Here is a 23281-nt window from a genome sequence, read left to right as displayed (position 1 = left end):
GTAGCTCACTTTGATCAGGTGTTGGTATATGTACACTTCCAATGAACTGGGTAGGATCACCTGTAATTAAATGATAATTTACTGACTATATATATACAAGAAGACAATACCTTTAGATGATAACACTTTATAGTATGTTGATGGCAAGTAACAGAAATGTTTTTTAGTGGGACAATAACAATGTCCAGTGCTAGGAAATGACTCTAATTTAATGTGACGCTCATCACAACCAGGACAAGCAATGTAACATTCAACTGGAGACTTTTCAACAGCTGCTGTTAAATGCTCTTCCATGAGATCATCAATGAACCCCTTCACTGCTGTAATTAACTCTCTGCTCTCCTTGTATGACTCCATCTCATATTCTGGAGGCATTGCAGGGTCAGGAATGATAGTCAATTCTATGTAATGATGCTGATCAACTGGCTTCACTTCATACACTTGATATTGTCCAAGGTTAAGACACACCCAATGGTATGACAACCTACACCAAATCATCAATCAAATAAATTACAACTACACAACTTCTCACCTTAACACATCATAGTGACGATCATTGTTCCATTGAGCACACTTGACGATCAAGTGATGAACAAGATTGTCTGGAATGAAGTGACCAGGGAAGTAGAAAAGAAACTTAAGAGAAACAGCCTTAGATGGTGGAAATACTTCAAATGGTAAGAGATGAGGGACTAAGAATAATCTCTTCCCTTTACCTCTAGACTTTTTACCAGCTAAAGAAGACTGGGTTACATCAACAATCAAAAGGAATTTAATAAACAATTCCACTACTGGGACACCTCTCAGGTCGGTAGCAATGCGGTTTTCAGGAGATTCACTTTCATTGAATTTTTCAACACTCCAATCAATAAGCTCCTCTTCCAGTAAGCCTTCCTTCTGTCTCTTTACAGCACATTGAACTAGGTTTGGTTCTCTAGGCCAACAAGCTAAATTAGTCAGAACATATGTTAAAAGCTTGGCCAACCAGTGGGGAGATAAGATGATGGTATTGGAAAGAGAGGGAAGATTATGATAGTGTAGCAGAGCTCCTATGTGGTGGGAGTATTTTATCAGCTGTAACAATTTCTCGTTGTCAGTAGGTAAGCCACAGCTTTTAGCAACTTCAACCAACTGCCTAAGTTCTATAACGTGAACATTTTCTAGTGTAGAAAGCAGCAAAAGCTTTCTCTCCACTTCCAAATATCGGATTGGTCGGGTTTGCCTGGTAATGGAAGCTGACTGCATGACAACCTGCTTGAGTTTAGTAATGACACCACGTACACGCTGCATGTTGCAGATGAAGAAGAGAGATGGCGATTCCTTTTCAAACAGATTGCCCTTTTTTGATCCAGCAATGTGTAGCGTAAATGGCTTATCAAGAAGTTCCTTCTTGAAAAGAGGGACTAACATTTCGAATGCAATCATTTCTGCTATAGCCATATCATGGTGTAGCTTATCAATATGAGTACCAACAAGAATGAAGGTTGGAAGGCGAACAGAGTGATCCTTGTCACAAGTACTAAGCTTGCTCAAACGAGAGCTAATTAGTTCCATCCAATAACAGATTGTTTGGAGGACAGTTCTACGAGGCGTGCGATCGTCTGAGTAGCGGCGTTCAGGTACCTCATGCAATGCCAAACTGGCATCAAATACTATTAAGCAGACAACCTCTTCTGATACAAACATTCCATTGGTATGCTGAAAAATTTCCTGGCCTGCAAAATCCCAGATTCTAATATATTTTTTGTTGGGGTTGTAATGTATTTTAGCATCCCTTAAGGTTTTCAACTTATCTAAAGAAAAATAAGCCTCACTGGCATGACATATTGTATTAGAACTATTTATGGATGATTGTTGGTGGTTCAAAGCTTGTGGTGAAGGGTATAATGATAATGCTTGTGTAGGCATTGTGAGAGAAGAGACAGGAACATCACCTGGTGATGTTGATAATGTATCAAATGAAGATGCAAAGGAAGAGGTAGTGGTGCTATCAGGTGCAAATATGGAGCGCTGTTTTTGTTTTGTAGCTGACACAAACATGGCTTCTAAACATTTCTGCTGTTCAAGTTCATCTAGTTTTTCTTTGTTAGTTAATGGTCTCCAGTCAATGGTACTCTGAACCGCTATCTCCATGTGGTCAACTCCCTTGGTAGGAGGTGTGTTCTGGTAATCTTTTCCTACTAGAGTATGGGACAAACAGGTTTTTCCGGAGCCCTCTGCTCCAAACAAAGCAACACGCACATCTGATCCCAGTAACTCCCCATCCATATAACCCTCAGTGACATCTTCAACACTTAGATGATCTAGTTAAAACAAAAATAATAATTTATTGAATCAGTTATCACAACTTCTACCTGTGTTAGCTGATGACTTATGTGAGCCACTAGTTTCCTTGTTACTAGCTTCATCCAACAGCAAACTGATCTTTTTCTGTGTATCCTGTACACATTAACATGCATGACAAATTTGTAATTCTAAAATATTTCACAGAGAGAGGTAAACAAAATACATTTATTTTATGGTGCACATCAGTTTGCAGATTACATTGTACCTAGACAACATTTTACTCAACCAACATTTGTAGAAAATGCTTAGCAGGAAGGGAACTTACAATCGTTGTGCATTGTTCCACCAAACAGAACAAGTGCACATTGTACAGGAACCTAAAAATACAAAATTTTGTGCCTTTATAGTCTCTTCTCCAGGACCATATTCTCCGTGGTGGTGCTTATTAGAGATTGTAAGCGCCCCCTTTAAAGGGTCTGGTGAAATGCTGATACCTTTTGTCAGAGAAATTACTAGCTTTGGTTCACAAATAGTAATTGATGTTTAATAACCAAGAGATGATGATTAGAGGTGATATTTGTTTTAATAAAGCCTGCATTGCACAGTTATATTGATGATGCTTTACTGAACACATCTTGTAATATCTTGCATAATTAAAAACATCAATTATCACTCCAGAGAATTGATGATTACTCAAACAAAGAAGATAATATGGCATTTCACCAGACCCTTTTAGAGGGGATGCTCATAATTGACAAGTGTCAGCCCGGAGAATAGGGTACGTATGACTACCATAATTTCACTATGTCCACATGAAAACAGATTGTTAATCTGTGGAAACCTGATGACTATACCAGTACCTGTTAAGTGTAGATTTTGAAATGTTAATTACTATGGAAAAAACTAACAGAGATATATAGCTGGTAGCAGCAGCTCATTTGTTACCTACATTACAGTAGCAAATCCAAGGGGAGCATGGGGCATGTACTTTCTCCACCCCCACCCCTTTTCCAAAAACACCTTATAATTATATGAAAAGTTGAGATATTCTAATAGAGCAGTCAGTAAATTTCCTTTAAACCGTCACCACATGTAACACTATTAAGAATCCTCCAAAGTTACTGAATATGGAAACTTGCACCTGTAGCCTGCTAAGATTCAAATGAAATGCACATGGTCCTTTGTATGCTATTTCTGTATGACAATAATTACTTCAGGCTCATAACTGAACTATGTACTCATTAATGTCACTGATCCTTATATAACCTTTAATCAGTGCAGACCACTTAGAAAGCACAATTTGTTTCAGTTCTGAAACATCAAGACACATGTAGTCCGTCATGCTGCCCAAGAAGTTGAGATGCCACACTGTGGATACATTGACAGGAACCAAATTTGCTTAGAGATTCCTGCATCCACATATCAAATCTGAAGAAAATCTCTCTAACCATCTCCAATATATGAGTGGTCAAAGTTTTGGTTTTTTTCTTTGTCCTACTTATTCCTCTTCTTCATGTAGTTTGAAAAATCCACCATAAACACAAGCATGCTCTTCGAACAAGGTAAACTTTGGCACATGTAAAGGGGTTAATAAAGCAAATCTTGGTACTAATTTTGGTAGAAATATGATCAAGATTCACGGAGTAATGACCATTTATTTGTACAAAATAATATCAAACTTCTGTCATGCCTACAGGGTAAACTGCTTGAAGGAATCAGTTAGAAACTGGTCTGTAGTTACATTAACTATTGTAGGAGTACTTTTTGGTGATTTGAAAGAAATCAAGATTATGACCACAAAGATACAACGTAAAACCAACAGTGTGTAACAACCACACGATTGAGTTTTAGTTCTTTTGTTAATGAAAAACATTTAGTTGCCATGCAAGAGGAGAAAATCAGTGCATAGGTGGATTGATCATTATAGAATAACCTTCAGTGGTTTATGCTGTGTATATTGGTCACTACATAATAATGATAGACTAGCTATGCACTTATCAATGTCATGCCCCAACCGTTTTCTTGTGGAATCAAAAGGGTACCAAATCCACCTTGTTGTATAACAAGACAAAAGAGTCGTGAAGATATAATATGAAGCTATAAAATTTCTCCTGTATTTTGCTATTGGTAAGCATGCACACAGCATTTTGCAATCAAGGGGATTTTGCAATAAATCAAGCTATTAACAACAAAAGGTTTTAAAGAATGGCTGCAATGATGTTGATGCCTATTATTTTTAATGACGAGTGTTATTAAAAATGATAGGCATCAATATCATTGCAGCCATTTCTTTGGACGTCACCTTTGATTTCATTCATCCCTAGCTTTTGGGGTGCATCATTTATTCACAGCTTGGCTGTTTTGGTCTAGACATTAAATAGCTACATTTAGCTTCTGGGGATTGTGCCCCCAGCTACCCTAGTGCACTCCATTTTAATTCAGATATTTATACCTTGACAGTTTGCTGGGGACTGAAAGATATTATAAGCAGTTTGTCTTGTGAAACCAGTAATGAATGGCAACCCGAATGGAACATTATTTTGTTTTGAATAAAAAGGTAATACTGTACTGTATAAGCACTGGCAAGTATTCTAAAGTAACAAGGTTGATTATGTTTAGTCCCAATGGTAGAAATGCAATCTAATTAATTAAAATCCATTTGTTACCTATTATTTTATAAACCACAAAACACAATGGCTTGTGGGACATTCGTGTGAAGGCCATCTTTCAATTAACACTAAACAAAATGTATCACTCAAAAGACTCTTTTTATCTTATTTATACATTTAAAAGATTTCAGAGCTCACGTGCTGTGAAGCAAAATGAGTAGGGCTGTATTTTCTTCACGTGAAAATAAAAGTTACACCACCATCTTGTTGCTGAGTGTGATAATGTCATACTGTATATCAATGGAATTTCCATCACGTGAGAAATCATTTAATCCTTATCAGAATAGCGTACCACCACTGCGACAAATGTTATGGCCCATTTTTCACAGGTATATAAATATTACACATTTTTTAATCTTGTGCATATTTTAAGAAATGTTTGTTTCCCTGGCTGGTTTTCTTGGCTTCACATGATACACCATTCAAAACACCTGGGCTCCTTTAATTAATTGACAGTGGTTTTAGCCATGTAGCCCCTAAGGTATAGAGAGAAAAGGCCATTTGGATGAGACAGGCCATTTGGATGTTTCAGAACTTTACGTTTTGGAGAACTGAATATATCTTCTTTGAACAGCTACCATGATATACGTAGGTATAATATGAAGTGCAGAACTGATTTGCTGGTTCCGTGTCCTTAAGCGTCTTAAGTGTGCATATTAACATAAAATTGATATCTTTCAAGCTAAAAGTATCACAGTACGGTAGTACTGTATAATAATTATTATGATGATTCACGAAGAGCTGGGCTCTTTCATTCAAAAAAAAATATCACTCTAAATCACCTTCAATTTCCCTTCATGATAGGCTGGCAGTATTGGTTAGGCACAGCCAAGCCTACAAAATGTCTTCAGACCAACCCCAAACCCTTCCAAAAGGTTTTATGAAATTTTTTAAAGTTCTGAATTTTATGCTGACTGCATGACTGACTAACTGATGAGCACAACTACGGGCTTGATTTCTTCACTGTTTGACATTGCTTTGTCCTGAGATATGCCTTATCGCCAAATATAGTGCATACAATACACACATCATGGACTTGTCTTTGCCCTCTTTTGTGTTCCAGTTCTTTTCACCGACAACACAAAGTGTTGATTCGCATTAGGACAATGCAGCTTCCCTGTATATCTGTGTTGGCTATTGCTTATCTCCTGTATTTTCCATAGGAGCTGGATTGATTACAGAGATGCTTCTTGTACTGTTCTTTATTTGTAACACCATGTAACAGGTGAAGCTTAGCTGGTAATGGCTAATTTCTTTTCCGTTACATAATTGATTGGTATTGTGATGCAAAATTACTTGTATGGCATACCTGCCACCATTCTTTCTTTTAATGTTATAAAAAGGTAAACAAACAAGTACGAATTATCATCATGAACTTAGTGCATTTTGCACCCTTCATTGATATTTGAACTTTTTTTTATTCCACTGTGCTTCAAATTTATTGTATCTTCAGGCTTTCGATTTGCTTGAAGTCATTCTACGTTGTTTCAATTGTGTGTTGATGAACATGAGGTAATGTAAGTAATTATTTATCATCACCATGTATGTAGTAACAGCTCTTGTACATCTCTCAGCATCAATTATCGGCACCTCGGCTACATTTGGGCTTGTAGACGCTACCAAGCATGGATGGTCACTCTGGTATCCATATAGGATCTTAGCCATGGTACCAAGGAATCTAAAATAATTTCTATAGTTGGGTGCAATTACAGCACACTTGCATAATAAAGATTTTAATTTGTAAATCAAGGCACACGGTAGTGTGTCATGCGACCCAAGAAGTCGGCGCGTCACACCGTGAGTATATTAAAAGGAAGAAAGAAAACACAATGTTCACACCTATGTAGCTCTTTGAACCTTAATCCTATTGGAACCAAATTTGCTACAGAAGTGCTGGCCAGTTAGGGGAGTCTACATACCAAATTTGAAGAAAATCACTACAGCCATTTCCGAGAGACGAGCGAACAAAGTTTCATTTTAATTTCTTCATTTTCTTCTTTATCTTCATTTAGCTCACTTTGCAAAATCCACCATAAAACATGAATGCGTGCTCAGATTGGGCTGAAATTTAGCACACTTAAAGGGCTCTTTAAGGCGGATCTTAGTACCAACATTGGTAGGAATCCAATGAAAATTCACGGAGTTATGACCAATTATTTGCGTAAAATAAGGTCGAGGTCTGTCATGCCTACAGGGTAAACCCCTTGGTGAAATGAGTTGAGAATTGATATGTAGATGGAGTAACCATCGTAGGAGTGCCTTTTGTGGTTTGAAAGGAATTGAGGTAAAGACCATGGAGATATGACAAAACCCAACCTGTGTCAAAATTATACAATCAATTTTATGAATAAAAAACTATTAGTTTTCACGTCTACCAGGCAAACCGCTTAGAGCAATCATCTGAAAATTAGTATGTAGCTGGAATAATCATCATAGCAAGTCCTTGCAGTAGTACAGAAGAATCGGAGTACAAACCACTGAGTTATGATTCAAAAGGCAACTACGTGTAGCAAATGCGAGATCAAAATATTCTAATAGAACAGTCACCCTAATACAGTATTCAGCTACATTTATAACTTACTCAATTATAGAATTATATTACATTGCAAGTTATTCTGTGGGGAATTCAGCTACAAACAGTTAATCTGATAGATAATTCAGCTACAGGAAAGTCACCCTGTAGAGAGTTCATCTAGAAACAAGTCACCCTGTAGAGAGATCAGCTAGAAGAAGTCAATAGTACAAGCAGGGTAGTAAAAATTGAACTGTTATACAGCACAGAATGAGCAAAACTGTAGTTTGCCGACCTGCTGGTATGGAATGAGTAGTCCATAGCTGGTTCCAAATCATTTAAATCAAGCTGAAAAAGAGGAATTAAGTGAAACATAGAAGATGGTTATTGTAGTAGACAAGGGAATCTTTAAGCAAATAAGAAACCAACAGCTGCAAGAGGCTACCCAGAATTGTTCTTTTGGAGGGAGATTATAGACACTTAATGGACAACAGACATTTCACTGAGCAATATTTTGCTGTGTTGAAGGTGTGAAAGAAGTACGGCCTGACAAAAAGACCAGGCCTATATACATTTGATGGAAACTACTACTATATTGGCAAAGCTGTATCACAGACTACCACAGATTGTTAAAGGTGTGTTATTATTCATCAGGTCTCATTCATTCTATGCACCGCTTCTCTCAAAGGAAAAATATACTTAGCAGCAGTCTATCACATATAAATTTCACTGCTTTGCAACTCTAAGTTGTTATGCAACTCTAAGCTGTTCTGCATGTTATCGCTAGTATTCCAGCTTCCTTTTAGTGTACAACAAGCCTGTTAATTAGTACAATAACTGTAAACTTCTATGGACTAAGTTGCTAAATACTGAGTTCTGGGGATTATGTTGGCCATTCCTGAGGATTGTTGACAACAAACTGTATTTTAATTACTGCCATAACTGTACTTTATTAAGCACTGAAGTTTTATAAAGTACATTTGTTGGGCAATAAAGTACGATTCACATCTCAGCTGTACTTTTTGCAATTGAATTTGTTACATGATCAAATTAGACAAGCCAGGCTTCAGTTATATGGCTTTGAGTGATCATAACTTCATGTAGGAAAATGCCATCAGCTTCAAATTTTGAAATGTGATTTTTGTAATGTTATGGAAGCAATGCATGAAATTTGAGGTTGATAGCATGCTGGAAGGTGATGTTGCAGTTAGTCCAAGTCAAACAATTGGATGTGTGTGGAAGCCCGATTTGGTCAAATAAATTATGTGACCAGATTCGTAAAACGGGGTCTTCCACACACATTCAATTATATGAACTTGGGAGACCTTAAGAGCTAGCACATAAACCTGAAAGTTTCTCTATCCATTATGCTATATTGGTACTCTCTACTGACCAAATTTCAAATCATTTTCCAATCTTAAGCTACTAATAGGGTTGGGTGGTATTGAAATTTTACTATCACGATATATCATGGGAAAAATATCACGATATTACTAATTATCACAATATTTTTTTCATATTTTGACAGGTGCTCTACTATCAAACTACACCTGCCTACATAATACAACAGCATGAAAGGATAACATAATACTAATACATATGGCATGTACCATTCACTGAACTATGCACAGAGATACAGACATCAGGCAAACTTCAATTTTGCTACAATTAAGTGTAGTAAGGACATGTCTAAGTGCATGACATAAGTTCAGTAGTTCTATGGATTTTCATGCATTCTGCTGACTATAGCAATAGAAGGTCATACTCAGTTTTGCATCACCCGGTCACTTAATATTACTACAGTGTGTAGAAATCTTCCTTCCTTAATAGAAATCCAAGCAATAAAGCTGTGCCTTATTACAATGACAAATCTGTTATTGAATCATGATGTTCAACAAGCCATGGCAAATCTGCATCAGTAACAGCAATTATACCATCAACACAGGATTGGACATGAGTTTGCTTCTCTGCCCACAGTTTAAACAAGGAAAATACTTCTGTTTTCTTTTATTTAGCTATTTGAAATGCTGTATTTGTAAAAAAATAAACAAACAAAAAAATCTGTTAGTAGCTACTATCATAATTCACATGAATGTTTATTAGAGAATTGGTGACTGCTCTATTAGAGTATCTCGATCTATCCTTACCACCCTCCAATCTGGATCCGGATCCTCGATCCCTTTCCTACAGCAGTAGTGGCGTGATGTCCCACCATGTTTAGATGGATATAATTGGGGAGAACACCATGGCAATCTTGATATCGTGATAATATGGTTTCTAAGAATTTTGTATGATACTGGTATCGTTTCATCAGAATATCGCGGTTTTACAATATAACCAAGATACCGCCCACCCCTAGCTACTAATCATCAAAATTGGTCAATTGGATGTGTGTGGAAGACCCTTTTTTGCAAATCCAGTCACATATGACAAAATGCACTTTTTTGGGTTGATGTTGCCCATGCAAAATTCTACAGTAGTTATTCTGATTTGTTCAAAGCTACAATATGCACTTTTAGTAGCAATTCAATTGTTGTGTAAGTACCAGCTGGTCCAGCAGGAGTTACTAGGAAGTGGTAGATATGGGGAGGTGTGGAGGATGAGTTATGGTGACAAGACATATGCTGGTAAGATCATCCACAAAACCCTCCTACCAGGATATCCTGATATGAGTGTAGACCAGATCAACCAGTTTGTAGCTGATATTGAGAGTGTCTCTGCCACATTTAGTTCTTATGAACATCCTCATTTAGAGAAATTCTTCACAGTAGCTCAACCAGCTACTGATAGTCTTCCCATATTATTAACTGAACTGCTACCTGATAACCTGAACAGTTTTGCTGCAAAGATGAAAGGAAAGTTACCCATTCATGTGCAACTTGATCTCTGTTATGGCATGGCTAGAGGCATACAGTTCTTACATGATGATGGAGTGATACACAACAATCTCCATGGGGGAAATGTACTAATCACAACAGATGGACAACCCAAGATATCCGATTATGTCTGTCCACAAATTACTGAATTGAACAAGAAAACAACTCCACTATTTAAAGCTTATATGTCGCCCGAAGCAATAAAGAACACTCTAGTATGTTCCAGACCTTCTGACATATATTCATTAGGAATACTCTTCCTACAAGTAGCCACTCAAACTCCTCCTGCTCCGATAGAGGATGGTGAACTAACTGAAGTGCAGCGGTACAAACCACAACTAGATGACGTTACTGGCAATCCTCTACTACCAGTGATAATACGATGTCTTAACATCCTACCAGGCAGACCCTCTATTGGCCAATTGTGCAGTCGTATCTACATTGCTAAACATAGTCCACAGAATGTGATGTCTGGTGCTTTACATCATGTCAAGGTGTGTATGAACATGTATTATTATCATACAGTACTGTATAGATCCAAATAAAATAGTTCCCCCCAAAATACTGCCACTAGAAATCATTTGTTGTACAACAACAAGCATCTTTGCTGAAAACCCTTACACAAAGGTGATAAATTTTCATATAGACTCTATCTTTATAGAAGTGTAACTATATTTGAAGCACAAGTAGGCACTACTCTAAGAGGGAGTAGATACAGTAGTAATACGTCTACCACAGTAGTATGACTAGCCCTGTAGTTTACATGTCAATATTAATAGCTATCACCATTTTAGTAGGGACATACCTGAGGTATTGTCTCTCTTCTTTTCTTATCTTTCCTCTCTCTGAATTGCTTCTCCAACAACTTGTTGTACTCCTTGACTTTTGTTAGTTCATTATCCTTCAACATCAATTGTGAAGTTGACTCAGATAACTCACTATTGAGTTGACTGATTACAAATTTGTTTACTTCCTGTTGAGTACATACAGTAACAGTGTTATGACATTTATGATTGCCATTTACATGAAATAAATGTAATATAGAGGTAATTGCTTTACCTGTTGTAGTTTCATTTCAGTGCATGAAACAGTTAGTTTAGCTTCAGTGTCAAGGAGCCCTTTCTTCAAACGTGTAATTGTTTCTGTACTATCTGACAACTGAGTTTGTAACAATTTGTTGTCCTCCTTGACTTTTCCAAGTTCATTCTCCTTCATCACTAGTTGTGAAGTTTTCTCAGGCAATTCATCAGTAAGTTGACTAATAGTAACTTTGTTTTTTCCCTATCATAAATGTAGAATGTGAATATCCAGTTTTTGGCATTAGTTATATACAGTCGATTGCAAGTGCGTTTGAACATTGCATATAGCAATAATGGTTCCGTGTCGTTCTCAAGTGTAACTGAAGTGTTACTGTACACTTGCTATTCTTTGTTTTATGAATTTGAACTTTTCTAGTGCTGTTTGCGTGACTGTGTAGATCTTGTAGACATGCCAGACGGATTCACGCACTACACAATGTTCAAACGCACATGCAATCGACTGTACTGTAGTAGATAGGTTGAATTGCACTATTATATAGCTATTAGCCTAGGTACATACCTTCTCTACATGCAGGATAACTAAAATTCATAAATGGAAACCAAGCATTAACATTAGCACAGTTCATGTAACCAGAAACATATGCATGACATAGGAGGCAGAAGGGTGCTACAGTTGGGGGTGCCCAAAGTTTATGGTGGTAGTAGTAGGTGTGTTTTGCATGCAAAGCATGCTAATTAATTCTAGAAGGGTCTGGGGGCATGCCCCCAGGAAAATTTTGAAATTAGGTGTCAGGAGATTGAATTTGGAGGCCTTTTCGGTGGTTTTAGTTGTTAATCAAATACTAGTACTTTTTAATACATGCTTAACTGTTGTATTAGGGTGACTGCTCTATTGGGGTGACTGCTCTATTAAAGTATTTTGATCGTGATTGACAAGTTTCTGGAAGTTCACGTGACAACTATTGCACAATACAGCTTTGAGTTGGGGGTGCTCAGCACCCCCAGTAAAATAGTTAGGGGTGCTGGAGCACCCCCAGCACCCCCTCTTCCGCCGCTTATGCATGATGATGTCACTTTTTAAGAACATCATATGTATACTGAAATGATCTACAATACCAGCAGAGCTGTGTGTAGCTAACTAAGCTAGTAGTATCGTGCAATCCTGCATATATATATGACCAAGTTGATGCTATGCTACTTCTAAAAATAAGGTTCCCATGCTGCTATTGCTATTATTAATACAGCTAGGCAATTTGACCTAAAACAAAAACAGCCTTGGGCTGTAAAAAAAGGGTGCTGCAAAGTAAAGTAAGATCAATCAAACAAGTTTATTCAACATGACTGGTAAGAACAAGGACTGATATCAAGTTGTGGCCAACTGTTTTATAGTGTGTCTATCGTGTTTTCTCACATGAATTTGGTAGAGAAATAGTTGAGGCTGCCCTTCATTTTCGTTCACATTAGTACAAGCAACACCCCTTCCCTTTCAACTTGAAGGGTACACTATCTCTGGTAGCCTAAGAGGCCATCAACATTGCTTTAATGCTGTTAAATGTCTATAAAACCAAAAGGAAAGAGCATTCATGAAGTATAGGTAAAAAGTGTCGCCATACCCATATTTCAGACCTTTCAAAATAAATCACCGCAGAGAAAAGTTTATGTGTGTGGAAGTTTGATACAAACCTAAGTTAGCTTTCAGTTCTTATATCCTGGTTCGCTCACATGGGTGCATATGGACAAACAACATAGGTAGGTAGATAGATTAGGTACGTACACCACACACAGACACACAGACACACACAAACACACACACTTTTACAAAAACAACTTCAGTAAACTAGTCTTATAGTCTTTTTAATAGTCTGACTTTAAAAGAATGTATTTTCCATCCTGTGTGGTCTTCTGAAATGATAATGGATCATATCATAGCAGATGTTCTTGTAAAAATTTCAGTCTAAACTTATGCTGTTGTGAAGACAAATTGTGGGAAGTGCTATAAGACTAGTTTTACAGAACCGGTGACAGTTATATTTATTACAGGACTGAGCATCAAACTTTTTCTCCGTTAAAAATCACTTTAGGCTTCCTGAAATCCCTATTGATTTTATAATGCCAACTAGTTGAAGATACCTTGTCATCAGGATTTTTTAAATCTTCCAACACACCTTCAGGGATACATGCCTATGGAGCTATGTCATGCACATACATGTACACTATTATCACCATTTCTTCAGTTTTACATTAACCTTCAACTCCATATGTGACCCGCTGAGGGAAAACTCAACTATAGTACGTTCGCATTGAGCAGAATCCTGGGTTGTTGATTAAGAAGCCATACAAGATCAAAGGCTTTAAACGTTATGTTTATGACGCATTTATTCGTAAGCCCATGTTATGGGCGCGCACTTAATTGTTGAGAATATGGCGTCCAATGCACCGTCAGCGAGTGCGGAGCGAAACTCTCTTGGAAAGAAGTTAAACAGCCAAACGAAGTATCTACTTATGAAACTATGGGAGTACTTTAAGCAAGAAGTGAAGAAATGTAAAATTTCTATCAACATCACAGAGAGAATCTTGAAGGCCACCGGTTTTGGCATACATTACGCCATACAGGTATTTAAAGGACATCCATTAGAATGGAGCACTGAAAGAAAGGCGGTTTATTTACGCCAAGAAAAAGGTACAAAATGCACTTTGCACAAGCCCACTCAATTGTAATTGTCAGGTACAAATGTTCACAAGTCCATGTTGATGCAGACAGTTTTGACCCAGATACTATCAGACAAGATCCATTCATTGTATGGAAGGAAGGAAATCTATCGCTCTCAAAGATTTTGGTAAGTTAAATTTTGAAACTTGGAACTTTGTCACGCACTCCATCTTAAGCCAAACTTAAGAATGATGGTGTTTTCTCTGGGGGTAGACCATTGCTTTAAAGAGTGTTGAGTGATATGGGATTTAAGTACAAGACAATTAATGACAAGAGGTTAGCATTGAAACTGTTTGTGCTTTAATGTCACTACACGTATATGCAGGGTATGCTATGAACAGCCCTGCACAGTCCATCAGCATCATAAATATTAAAGACGAATGAGGTACAACAGAACTGAAGGAAGACCAGTTGTGTATTTGGATGAGACTTGGGTAATGAAGAACTTCTAGAGCAATTCCTCATCCAAATCAGCAGTGATAGTGAAGACGGTGATGGTGGTATTAATGAATCTTCCACTAGCAGCAGCGGGTCCAAGTCTTCTTCTGGCTTACTTCATCTGGCTTACTTCATCTGATGTAAGATTGTTTGATATTTGCAGCATTGGTGTTACAACTTGATTTTGTTCCCCAGGAGTCATCAGGTAGCTGCATGGGATTAAACTCTGTGAAGTACATGAAAATACAGATGAAGTGTAAGGGTGTGCACTTTAATAAAAAAATATCATCGCTTTATTGTGCTAGCAGAAGTTGAACATACCATCCCTTGTATATTTAATCTGTGCAGGAGTGTTTGGAAGACACTACAGGTGCTATCAGCCCAAATTCATACAAACAGTATTATTTCATTTGTTGAAACTTTTAGAGTTTTTTGGGAATGTAACTTCAAAAACAAAATGCTGGCTGGAAAAACTGTGTACATGTGTGGCGAAGTGATGAGAAAAGGATTAAAATGACAAATTGACTAAATGGGAACAGAAGATGATAGTCAGCTGTGGTGAATGTGAAGTAAAATACATGTTGTTTAGCTCACTTGCAGGAACACCAATGCTGCATAACATATTTTGAGCTGTTATAATTTGGTTTTTTTCTCTTTTGAGGCTGAAGAAGTTTTTTACCTGAATATAAGCAGGCCACTTATCTTCTAAATACAGTGCAACAGTGGCCCCAGCTCTTCTACTTATGCAACTCTGTTTTATACACACAAAATCTGTTTTATTTTTCTTTTAAAAGTGTATTACAGCCTCTTACATAACGGATGGTGAAATCATGCGTGTTGAGGGCGGATGTGTGACATCTGGCTTCGCCACAAACAAGTGTCAACATGACCATCAAAGGGTCACACTTTAGAGGCTTCCCCATTGAAAATGTATGACGAAACTTTACAGAGTCATAACTGGAGTGTCTTACATTCGCATGAAGCGCTTTTAATATATTTTTAGCGGATCGAGAAACGCTATGTATCGAGCAATACAGGAGGCCCATGCGATGTAGCAATCGTAAGTTATTAATCGTTTTTGAGGGTTCAGCTCAACGCGAACGTATTATAATTTGCATAATATATTAATTCAAGTTTTGAACTAAATTGTAATATACCACTTTGAAAGGAAACCATAAGGCTATATTTCATGTACTTCCCTGGCCATCAGGGTGATATCACGATATCTCTCTGTGGTTAGAGCAATATCATGATAAAAGCCCTGATTACAACTGCTTTTGATGCTGAGGCAGCTACAAAGCATCAGTTCCTTTTGATTATTGGATTTGAATTTAGCATGTTGGTTTAGTTAGACTATATTGTTTTGAAAGAAAAATAATTGAGTGAATCAGCATTGCATAGTTCAATTACTAGGCATTACTATATACGTAGTTGTTTTCATGATGTGAGGATCATTTTCTACACAGCACAATTCAACCACATGACAAGATGGCTCAAACATTCTCAACCTATACTCCTAAGTATTTATTTTAGCACTTTAGACATTCACAAAGTGGTTATTCGGTTAGAAATGGTATCACTGCAACCAGTAAAACCCACAATTGTTTCTTTATTGCGCCCACAATTTAAACCCACAATTAATATTTACAAGCCTGTATATAAAAGTAATGTGGTGAACGCAGGTTTGTCTTCCTTAACCTATTAGGTGATGAGTATACAGAAGCAGTATTTATCACTTATACCATGGCCACTCGGAATTTGCCTGATGTATGTACTCCTGCACCCTCGGGCTTGGACATATATATATATATATATACAAGTACACAAAAAAATTGGAATTTTCAACTAGAGTAAGGACCATAGCACATCGATAACAGTATTGAAAAAAGCTGGAGTAGCGCACAATATTAAATTACAGTAAAACAATAAGAAATGTTATATCCCTACTGTGCTTTTCCATTATGGTATCTTGAGCACAGTAGGGATATAATGCTTCTTATTGTTTTACTGTGCTTTAATATCGTGCACTACTCCAGCTTGTTTCAATACTTTTTATCAATATGCTATGGTCCATAATCTAGTTGAAAATTCCAAATTTTTGTGTATTTGTTTGTTAACCTTTTGTCAATATTATTATGACTGGTGAACGCATGCATAACGCATCTGAAATTGTGCCGTGTGCCCCATTATATCAATTGTTGTCTGAAAAGTGAAGTATCCATTACGCTTGGTTGTCAGCCCATTACACAGCATTTCGGATTTAGAACTGCTCAAAAAGCACCTCTGCAATCCATGCATACTGAAAGAAATGGTGCCGCACACTCCAGTTATATCAGTTGAAAAGTGAAGTATCCATTACGCTTCATTGTCAGCTATGTTCAACCCATTGCACAGCATTTCAGATCTAGAATTGTTCGAAACACACCTCTGCAATCATGCTGAGTGCCCCAGTTATATCAATTATCATCTGAAAAGTGAAGTATCCATTACGTTTTGTTGTCAGCTGTGTTCAACCCGTCTTGTGACTTACACTGTATGATTAATTGAATGGGTGCCTGTAATTTATTTTCCATGTAGTCACTGTACAAGTTGACTGTTTTGCGCTTCCTGCTGTGTATTGCTATAACTCTAAGTATAAGGCTGAAACTTTAGCAGTCCGCTAGTTTTTTTCCTCAAAGAAGTCATCAAAGAAGTTTAAGAAATTGCAAAATAGTTGATTTTATGCTCAGTGAGTCACATGTGTAATAACAGTCAGGCCTGTATGCAAGGGGGTTCAACAACCTATTTTAAACTAATTTTTTTTTACTGGAAAACCATCTTTTCAACTGTAATCTATGTTCTAGTATTCACTACACGCCTTCCATGGCTTCTACCGGCTGAACTACGTGGTTTCCAGGTATTAACTATAACACTTCAAGGTTATCTGTGTAAATAGAAACCACTTTAATGATGCATGAATACAGACAGTGGTTTTCTCTCTATCGCTAAGGCTTCTATCATTCTACTTACAGTATCTTAATAAGGCTATTATGATCATTCTGCACTGAGAGCTACTATATGTTTCAATTAATTCCAATTGTAATTTGTTAAATAAGAACCCGGGATAGCAATGATGAACACCAGACAGGAGGAAAACTGCAACCGATAGACTGTTAACTATAACATAAGTAAGCCTGGCTTGTTGCATTCATTGATATCAATTCTAAGTGTCAAGTGTGTGAGTCTGTCAGTTGTTTTCATATTAACCTTATTATAGTTACCATCCAATGGTGAAATGTAAGGTTTAGCTTATAGCTCAAATGAATGACCCTGAGCAGTCTTAGAAATGATGGAGTGTACATGCACTACAACCATATTTTAATCTCTTGTTTGTATTAGTGTGCGATGGGCCCATATTGAGAGGAATTTGTGTCAACACAATGATGTGTGAGAGGTTTATTTAATCACTGCATGCATTTCTGCATTTAAACAATCTGAGGCTATTCTCAGGACATTGAATATTAAACCTTTCTCATTGTCTGGCGCCCCAGATCCCCGCATTTGGGATCACCTACCACTTCAATTTAGAACCTTAAATTCCTGCGTATGGGCCTGACAGTGCATTCTAACGTACCTTATGAATGAATGTTTACCAGTTAGTACTGTAGCTAACTTTATAATTCTGTTTATAATAAGCACCAGATTTTTATGGTTGCTCAGTAAGGCATGCTAATTGTATCTTAAGATATATTGCCTAAGGTGTGTTGGAAGCATCTACATGAAGCTAAATGTTCCTGACCAAAAAGCCACACAAATTTGTTTTGATCATCTTGTAGATATGGTGATACTTTGTTTACTGTTGAAATTTCTAAGTTGCCATCATAGAGAACTTGTAAGGCCTTGCGTACATTTTCTGTTGCTGTAATTAATCAGTTCCTTTTCCTGTGATATGCTCAATAAGTTTACAGGCATTTTATTCTGATATGAAAGTTAAGTAAATATCATACAAAGTGTACTACTTTTATCAAAATTTGGAAAACTTGTGACTTACCTAATGCACAATAGGTATCCATCATGCTACAGTTGATTTGCTTTTGCACTACTTCACTATACTAATATCGAAGAAAAAAGTAGTGAAACAATGGAATAGCTAAAAAGTGGTGAAACAAGGAAGGTTGCCTAAATCTGCAGGTATACTTGTGGTCATTAAACTTCAGTCTATGACTAGGGCCGCACTGATTCTAGTATATCGGTATTGGGCCAATGCTGCTATTGCTTGTACTTGCAGATACTTCCCAGCTGAGTACTTGGCATTTGAAGTATCGGTAAAGAGTGGAATCGATACAGTTCCTGTCTATAACCATGACTGAATTAGAGATTTAATATATCTGTAGGTATAGGCAACCTTCCTTTTTCTACCACTTTCATTTAGCTATTCCTATGTTTCACTAGTTTTTTTCGTTGATCTCTAATTCAACTTAAAATTCCTACTTTTTGCTTCTACCTGGTTGTTTACTATGTCTATACCCAATGAACCAGCAATATCGCAAGAATGGTGTTAGGAATGCCATAAAAGTTCGCATCAAAACCATGCACCTCAGCAATCAATTACATAATGGAAAGGGAGGGCTTTGTTTTCAATTACGCTTCACCCGTTACACAGTGTTACAAATGAAGAACAGTTTGAGAAACGTTTCCGAAATCAATCCAGTTGCTACAGAAATGCTAGCCAACACAGCCACACAGATGCCACATCACACTATTATGAATCAAAAATTTGCTTTGCTAGTGAAAAGAACTGGAACACAAAGGAGGACAAAGACAAGTCCATGATGCATGTATTGTATGTATGTACAGTGGTTGGTGAAAAGGCACATCTTGGTACAAGGCAATGTCAAACAGTGAAGAAATCAAGCCTGTAGCCTTATCCATTGTCATATTATGCATGGCTGGAGGCATCAGTTCATTAATTGGTCAGTGTAAAATTCTATAAATTAGAAAATGTTTACAATTCCTTAGAAACTTTTTGGAAGGGTTTGGAGTTGGTCTAAAGACATTTTTTTGGCTTGTTGTGCCTAACTAATGCTGCCAAGCTGTCATGAAGGGAAATTGAGGCTGGTTTATAGTGATAATTTTGGCTAAGAAGCCAAGTTCTTCAGCGCAGTACTACTGTACTGTATGATAAGATTTCTCTGGCTATCTGAGATAATAAGGCAACCCAAACAATGTGTTAACAAGTTGGCTTTTACATACAAGTGGATCCTATCATATCAGTGGCTAAAAAAACCTATTTTTACAACTATCCCTAACCTGAGACTGGGGGGAGGTGGGGGTACACATTAGAGATGCAACGATACAGTGTGCAGACATATTGATATATTGCCTCTGGTGTATCATGATGCAATGATATATTGTGCAATACAAAGAGGAGTCTAAGCAATGGTCTATGTTGTTTTTTATGCTGATTTTTGTTTTTAAGAGAAATAAGTGAGCTAATTTTTCTTTGAGAAGCATTACATACTACTCAGTTTAAGGTTATGGTATATCGCAAATTTTAATTATACGCTTTCTGCACAAACTACAGTTATGGCACAAAGACCCTACAAGTTACACACTAAACTTAGATTGTACGTGAAAGAGCAAAGTGTTCTCTATTTGCAACTATAAATTCAGGTAACTGTGGTTTTTATTTGTCGAGTTATGCCGCAAGATAATTGTGCCTTCAAAATAATAATTTGGCGTCAACTAGCAATAAAGGGAACTTGAGTCAAGCCATCATTGCAACACTGTATGTTAGTATGAGGTACTAGTTAGTAACCAGTAACAAAGAAGGCTAGATAGCTTATAACACAACGGCACTATTAATCATTAAAATTTACAAGACATTCGTGATGTTGTGAAACATTGTGTGTGTTAGCAACAGACGCTGTTTCTTTATACCACTGGTTACTACGCCTACATATATTACACAAGCCAGCACAAATACAGAGATCTTTCTCACTAGTATACTAAAGAAAACTGACGCAGAAGTGCTCTACTCACCGTTTAGAATACCATACTAAAACCACAAGTTACCCTTGCCGCAAAATTTTTGCGCAAATGACACGAATGCTCTTTCACTGTCCTACTCACTTGTATAATTGTCTTCTTTACTGTTACTTACTAAACAACAACTAATTGCTTCTTATTACAAACCTAAATGTTGTAACACACAGTGTAGTCATATTATTATTACGTAAATGTAATCATGTGATGCAACAAAATGAATTTTTGTGGTGACCATATGGCTTCTTTTCATATGGCTTCAAATTAGCTAAGTTTCCAGTACACCATAACCGTAACCACAATGTACAATAATTTGATTGTCAGCCATAGCCACGATATGTCGATATATCATGATACGCGGTATATCGATATGGTTTGACTTTGTATTGATACAGCGATATTGTATTAAAACAATACGATACGTGATATATCGATATATTGTTGCATCTCTAGTACAGATAGTGTTTGAAGTAAGTTCCTGTTGTGTGTTGTGCTATATTATCCACAGAGTTAAAGTAAAGAAAGGGCTTGTGGGACAAAGTGCCAGTGAAGAGGAAAACTGTGTAGGGATTTCTGACTAAACAGCTAGCGGGGTCTGGGGCATGCATACTCCCCAAGGAAAATTTTTGAAGCGTAAGTGTGTCAATATTGAATCTGGAAGCACCTTTAGAGAAACGATTGAATCTGGAAGTAATTTAAGAAAGTAACAAACTGAAGGAACAAAGTTTAAAAGTAAGAGCTACAACTTTATTTTAACTAAATTTTTATAGTTGACTGTAAGAAAGAAAACTATAACTACATAGTTGGATTTTAAAGCAAGTTTTAATCAAAGAGTGAATCACAATTTGAATTATTTTTTGAAAATAGTTATCTCAAGGTTGGATCTTCGGGTACATTTGGTCAAATCCCTCTAGTGAATTGTAAAAGAGTTAAGATGTACAACATGTAACATTGACTTTACACTTCTCTGTGGTACAGCTGGCTATTTTTGTCGAAGTTTACAACTAGCCCAATCGCCATTTACAACTAGCCACAAGTCATTTACAACTAGCTTTTTGGCCACAACTAGCCCCCCTTTTTAGTCCCTGTATCACATTTGAACAATATTAAATATATATATATATATATATAGACACAAATTAGTGACTACCTTTTGTGTTATCATTTCTTGTGCCTGGGTATACTTGTCCTCTAACTCATCATATTTTTCTTTACAGTCAGTTAACTCAGTGTGCAGCCAGTTTACCATTGTTGACCATTCCTAACAAATAGAAATTTATTCCCAACATTTTCTTACATTTGCAGAATACACATTATATTAACAAACACTCAATCAACACATGTCTCTAATATTACTTACTGACCAGAAGAGTGCATGGTTTATTTGCTTCTAATATCTAATATTTTAAATTTATAGCAACTTACTGGAAGCATTTCAGGTTGCACTGAAGGCTCATTTATAAGCTTGACTACTGGACATAATGAAGGTATTGTGAAGCCAGTTACTGGTGAAAAGTTTTTGCAAAAAAGCACAAACCTTCATGATCCATATTATACATTATCTTAATTTTAACACCAATTTACTACAAAAGGCCTGCAATTGCTGTGAGCTGCACTGCCTTTTGCACTATATACTAACATTTCTATGCTGTGCTCCCAACAATCAAAGATGCATAACTGATATTCAAATATGCTATAGAGGGTACCATATTTATTTGATTTGTGCTGCAAGGGACCCTATTATTTTGTGACTAAAAACAAGGATGAAACCCTTCGAGTAGTACTGTACTGTGGTATTATTTGAGGTATGCTGCAGAGTACAATATAACGGTTGGCCCTCGGCCATTTTCCGACCAAGTAATGCTGTTGACCAATCAATGTAGCTGTTGGTCGGCCATTTGAGCCGATCAATTTTTTTACAACTGTAATTCTTTATTATTAGTCTTTATAACATGTAATATTATAGTTACTATTATTGTCGTATCGTTAACTTTCCTTACCGAAGCTATTTAATCACTACGTGAAGTCTCAATCCCGTCGAAGCATCGACTCGATGCACATGCGTAAGCTAGAGCACTGCACCTCGTATTTACCCAAATTATTGATTGTGGGTTACTGTCGATGCTGTGAAGAAGCGATCACTACACTGACTACACGAGTGGTGCCTTCCAAGAGAAGAAAAGAAAGTAATGTTGGCGAAGTGGAGGTACGATATTAAGTATAAGATGGCCATTTCGTGGTTATATCTGTAGAGATGCAGTGGTTGGAGAAAGTGGAAAAGTCACGTGATAAAAGTGTTCTGCACACGGAAAGTTCGAGAGTAAGTTTTGATCTATTGCTATTCACAAGAAAAACTTTAGCAATAGCTAGTTGACAATTCAATCTGTGCTGACTCAACACCACTTGTAACAAAGCATTTAGCCTAGCTAAGTCTACAAACTGGCTGTACAATACATTGATTCATAGTTTTTTTTTGTAAAATATGTATGCAGCAGCAACACAAATTTTGTACATGTATTACTAATAAACAATTAATTCTCTGTAAAATGCATGTGCATAAAGTCAAGAGTTCATAATATATAGAGGGAGTTATGAACTCTTGATAAAGTTCAGTGATAAGTAGCTGAAAGTGGTCTCAGATTCAATCTCAGAGTGATTCTTTTTCAAAAATTTCCTGGGGGCATGCCCCCAGCCCCCCTAGAAGGCTTGTGCTTCGCACACTAGGC

The 23281-nt window shown here is 36.9% G+C and overlaps 1 protein-coding gene across 1 annotated transcript in view; it reads right to left on the bottom strand.

Annotated features, from left to right (window-relative positions):
* Positions 1–23281, bottom strand: part of LOC136255302 (uncharacterized) — a 98404-nt gene that overhangs the window by 485 nt on the left and 74638 nt on the right. The window contains exons 16-22 of the mRNA XM_066048029.1: positions 21706–21816; positions 11403–11624; positions 11149–11316; positions 2355–2439; positions 533–2303; positions 111–484; positions 10–60 (exon numbers count right to left, since the gene is read on the bottom strand). Coding sequence (XP_065904101.1) covers positions 10–60; positions 111–484; positions 533–2303; positions 2355–2439; positions 11149–11316; positions 11403–11624; positions 21706–21816 — 2782 coding nt within the window. The remainder of the gene's footprint in view (positions 1–9; positions 61–110; positions 485–532; positions 2304–2354; positions 2440–11148; positions 11317–11402; positions 11625–21705; positions 21817–23281) is intronic.

This window comes from Dysidea avara, chromosome 5 (genome assembly GCF_963678975.1).
Source record: "Dysidea avara chromosome 5, odDysAvar1.4, whole genome shotgun sequence".
Lineage (NCBI taxonomy): Eukaryota > Metazoa > Porifera > Demospongiae > Dictyoceratida > Dysideidae > Dysidea > Dysidea avara.
This window is presented reverse-complemented; position numbering and strand designations above follow the sequence as displayed.